This window comes from Centrocercus urophasianus, unplaced genomic scaffold, assembly GCF_019232065.1.
Source record: "Centrocercus urophasianus isolate 14NV4802_14NV808 unplaced genomic scaffold, USGS_Curo_1.0 seq_574, whole genome shotgun sequence".
NCBI classification, from domain to species: Eukaryota; Metazoa; Chordata; class Aves; order Galliformes; family Phasianidae; genus Centrocercus; species Centrocercus urophasianus.
Window position 1 is genome coordinate 1 of NW_024885171.1, and position 4,782 is coordinate 4,782.

General features: G+C 63.8%; 1 protein-coding gene across 1 annotated transcript in view; it reads right to left on the reverse strand.

Moving 5' to 3' along the window:
- Positions 1-2,455: 2,455 nt before the first annotated feature.
- The window catches only part of TBKBP1 (TBK1 binding protein 1), a 2,863-nt gene continuing 536 nt past the window's right edge, over positions 2,456-4,782 (reverse strand). The window contains exons 2-7 of the mRNA XM_042836109.1: positions 3,998-4,238; positions 3,808-3,930; positions 3,620-3,724; positions 2,863-3,013; positions 2,625-2,785; positions 2,456-2,546 (exon numbers count right to left, since the gene is read on the reverse strand). Coding sequence (XP_042692043.1) covers positions 2,493-2,546; positions 2,625-2,785; positions 2,863-3,013; positions 3,620-3,724; positions 3,808-3,930; positions 3,998-4,219 — 816 coding nt within the window. The 5' untranslated portion in view covers positions 4,220-4,238 and the 3' untranslated portion in view covers positions 2,456-2,492. The remainder of the gene's footprint in view (positions 2,547-2,624; positions 2,786-2,862; positions 3,014-3,619; positions 3,725-3,807; positions 3,931-3,997; positions 4,239-4,782) is intronic.

Below are 4,782 nucleotides of genomic sequence, written 5' to 3' on the forward strand. Positions count from 1 at the left end.
AGCAGCTTCTCCCCTTGGTTCACCTCCAGAGGAAGCTCTGAGGGTCCCGTGGTACAGAGCCCAAGGCCCCCCAGCCCTAAAAAGGAACAGGGGGCTGCAGAGGGAGCTGCCCGTGTCGCTTCCCCCCACGGTGCCACTGACACACGAGATGTCAACCACACTGCATCGTGCCCAACCACAGGGCCCCCCCAGCATCAGTGCCAGCAGTGGGGGCTCCTCCCTGCAGCCCCCCTGCCCTCCCAGTGCTGCAGCAGGAGTGGGGTACAGCCCCCTGCCCGAGCAACAAGCTTGTTGGGGAGGCTGTCCTCAATGTGGGACATGTGGCTGCATGGGGGGCAGGGGGGGGAAAGCGACCCCGCACCCGGAAAACAAGAGCCAGTCCTTAAATGAAAGCACAAACCACAGCTTATCTGCTATCTGCGTGTGGGCAGAGGGTGGGCAGGGGGAGAGCATGCAAAGGGCTGAAGGGGGAGGGGGGGGGGGGCAGCCAGGCATGTGACTTCTGCCTCCCAACCCCTCCAGCACTCCAAGCTGCTCCTCGGGGGTCACCTTCCTGCATCACCCCAATGCCGACCAGGCTGGGGGTTTGCTCCCTGTGCCATGTGCAGGGGGTGACGTGGGGTGGCACAGCAAAACAGAGGGGCTGGGGGTGTCCTTGAGGTGCCACCGTGACCCTGTGCACCAAGGGAACCACGGATTCCTTGAGATGCACCACAAGCCATAAAATCCCATTACAAGCCATAAAATCCCCTTACAAGCCACAAAATCCTACCAAAAAGTGGCACGGGAGGGCAGGACACAGCCATGGTTTGCAGCATTGCCACTGTTGGAGATCTCAACCAGGACGGACCCTGCAACAACCCTTCCTCTCCCCCCGGGTGCTGCTCTATGCATTGGGATCCTGCAGCCCCAACTGAGGAAGAACCCTTTGGTTTGGTTTGGTTGGGAACAGCCAACGAGGGGCAAAACATGAAGGAAAAAAGGAAAAAGCCACCAGCCCTCCCATCCACAGCAGCGCAGGCGCAGGGCTTCGAGGTGCCGCGCTGGGAGTTGGCACAAAAAGCCTTTGAGCCCCAAAAAGGAGCAGGTGGGGCAGCGGCCGTCGCCCCCACAACAAAAGGCAGCGCTGCCATGGGGGGGGGTGTGAGTCAAACCCCAACCCTGCTGCCCTTGCGGCTGCACTACAGAGGCAGGGTGACTCATCTGGAGAAAGAAAGAAAGAGAAGTCACCCGGAGATGGAAGCGCCGAAAAGTGGAAAGGGGGCAGTTACCAAAAAGGGCCTTATTTACAAGAAAAGCTCCGGGGAGGACAAAGCACAGCGCTGGGGAAGGGGATCTGCCCTGGGAGAGGGGGTTGGTGTGGGGTGTGGGGCTGGTGGTGCCTCAGTTTCCCCATCCTGAGCGGAGAAGGGCTGATAAATGGAGCGTGGAGCTGTTGGAGGGGGGCTGTGCGCGGGGGGGTCCGCAGGCAGAGCGGGGCTGAGCTTTGCAAACCTGAAGTGAATGAACGGGGAAGGCCTGGGGGTGCTGGGGGATGGAGGGGTGGAACTCAGTGCGGATCGGAGAGCAGAAACAGCCAAAGCATCCGTCGGGGCGAGAAAAAGGAGGGGGGGGGGGGGGGGGAAATACGGCGCCTTCCCAGCCCGCGCCCTGAACGTCAGCTCCGATCTGTCCACAGCTCCGCGCTGCCCCACGCGCCCAGGGAGATGCGATGTGAGGTGCGGCCGAATCCGTCACAGCCCGGGGGGGGGGCGGGGGGCAAGGCTCTCCAACCCCCCCGAGTCCCAGCGCCCCGGGACGGCACAGCCAGAGCGCAGCCGGGGCCGCCACGCGTTGGGCGCCGATGGGGCTCGGCGCGGTGCGGCGCTGCGCGGTGCTGCGTGGCAACGGCGCCCTCTGCGGGCAGTGGCGGCTCCCCGCACGGCGCAGAGCCCCGAAAGAGGACGGGGGAAAAGGGAGGAGGGACGGCGACCCCAGCCCTGCCCGTAAGGAGGTGATGGAGCAGAGGGTGGAACGGTGCCGCACAGGGCACCACGAGCCCCCAGCCCATCCATCCCATCCCACCGCATCTCATGCCATTGCATTGCAACTCGTCCCAAACATTGCATCCCGTCGCATCACAGCTCATCCCATCCCTTCTGTCCCATCCCACTGCATCCCATTCCGTCGCATGGCATCCCACCCTATCCATCCCATTACATCCCATCACTGTGCCCCATCTCATCCCATCCCACCCCATCTATCCCATCACAGCGCAACCCATCATAGCATCCCATCCTATCCTATCATCTCATCCCACAACATTCCATCCCATCCCATCCCACCCCATCCCATCCCACCTTCATCCCCATCCCACCCCATCCCATCCCATCCCATCCCATCCCATCCCATCCCATCCCATGCCATCCCATCCCATCCCATCCATCCCATCCCATCCCATCCCATCCCCTCACCCCATCATATTCCATCCCACCCCAGCACCCTGCAGGCACTTACTGGTCATCGCCCATTTTCTTCACCCATGCCATGTCCCGCTCTGACTGCTCCTGGGGATGGGACGGGATGCACCATGAGCTCCCACTCCCCCCTGACCCCCCATGGGGCTGCAGCCCACCACTCCCTACCTGCTGCCGGCTGTCCTGCAGGTGCTTCAGCTCCAGCTGCAGCCGCTCACACTCGGCCTTCAGGTGCTCCTCGCGGTGCTGCGCTCGCTGCGCCTCCTGCCGCGCTGCCTCCAGCTCAGCCTCCAGCCCACGGCTCGGCCACCCCCCCGGGCGCTCCAGCACTGCGGGCACGGAGCGTTTCTCAGCCCCAAAGGCACAGAATGATGCTGGGGGAAGGGGGGGGTGGGGGGCAGCTCACCGTGGCTGAGGCCAGGGTTGGGGTGCAGGGAGAGAAAAGGCACCTCCTGGCCAGGCAGCGGGCCAACCCCAGGGAAAGGGTTGCTCTCGCGCTGCCGCAGCTGCTGCTCCAGGCTCCGGATGCGGCTCAGGTGCGTCTCCACCAGCGCCCGCTGCCAGGGGGGGGGACATAAGGGTGAGCCCCATCGCCCCCTGCCTCACCCTGACCCCCATCAGCTGGAGGTGGGATGCTGTCCCTGGGGCAGGGCAGCACTGTGGGGTTTGCGGAGCATTGCTTGCCCTGCACCGAACCCAAGCGCAGGGTGCGACAGTGGGGAGCTGGGAGGACCGCTGGGCACAGCAGGGATAAAAACCCCAACACAGCCCCAGAACCACATGGAAACCCCATCAGCCCCCAGCCCTGCGTCACTGCAGCCCCCTCCCAAGCCACAGCTGTGTCACCAATGAGCACTGCAGCTCGCTGGGACAGGAGTGGATTTGTCAGCTGGGGAAGGGGACCCTGAAGCACCATTGTGTCATCCCTATGGTACCAACCTCACAGTGCCATCCCCACGATGCCATCCCCACAATGCCATCCCCACGATGCCATCCCCACGATGCCATCCCCACAATGCCATCCCCACGGTGCCATCCCCACGATGCCATCCCCACAATGCCATCCCCACAGTGCCATCCCCACGATGCCATCCCCACAATGCCATCCCCACAGTGCCATCCCCACAATGCCATCCCCACAATGCCATCCCCACGGTGCCCACCATCTCGCCCAGCTCTGACTCCAGGTCTGCCTTCTCCACACACAGCTTCTCATAGGCCTGGATCATCTCATCCAGCTGCTCCTCGCGCTCCTTGCTCTTCTCCAGCTGCAGGACAGGGCGGGGGGCTCAACACCCATCCGAGGAACCTCCAAAGCTCCCAGTACCCCCCCCTCCTCCTCCCCACGCACCTCGTGCTGGAACTGGTTGAGCTGCTGCTGCAGCGATGCCTTCTCACTTTTGAGCAGCGACGTCTCCTTGGCCTCATAGATGGAGAAGATGTGCTCCTCTCCGAACTCGCCGAGCAGCGGGCACTGCACAGAGCATCAGCGGGACCCCAGCCCCGAGACCCCCCCCCCAGCTCCACCCCGAAGCTCTCACCTTCACCTCATACATCTTCAGGCGCCGTTTGAGCGTGGAGTTCTCCCTCTCCAGCCCGCTCAGGCGGTTCTTGATGTCATCGTATGCAGTGATGAGGGCGAAATGGGACGCGGAGCACATCTCCCCCGACAGGTCGGTGTTGGGGCTGTCCAGCCAGTCTTCATCCGGCCCCAAAGCCTCTGGTGTCAGGATGCTGATGTCGTCCTCGAACATGGAGTCCATGGCACAGTGTGAGTTCTGCCTGGGGGACCCAGTGAGATGGGGGGGGGGGGGATGCAGCCCCAAGGCCCTCCCAGGGCCACCGAGCAGCAAGGAGGGGACAGCAGCCGCATGCAACCCCACAATGAATGGGAACAGAGGGGTCCCAACAGCCTGCAGAGCACCAGCATCATGGAGCTGGGGTGGCAGCGAGCATCCCAGAGGGGGGGGGGGGGGGGGGGACCGACCGTGGTGACTTTCCCAACGCCCCCCAAGGAGCTGAGTGCCAGAAATAGAGGCCGGCGCCGCCGACTCCCACCTCGCGACGCACGCGAGCTGCTTCCCACCCTCCCACACACACACGGAGCAGAGCTGCCCTATATACCAGCACGGGGATGGAGGACGTGTGCCCGCGGCTCACCCCGTCCCGGCCTCATCCGGGAGCTGCGGCCACACAAATAATTCATGGCAGCAGGCAGGAACGGGAAACGAGCGCTGCAGGGTGCGGCGGGGACAGCCTGAGGCCAAACCCGGCCATTGAGCCCCTCCCAGAGCTGGGGGGACGACGACAGGGACACTGACTGCTC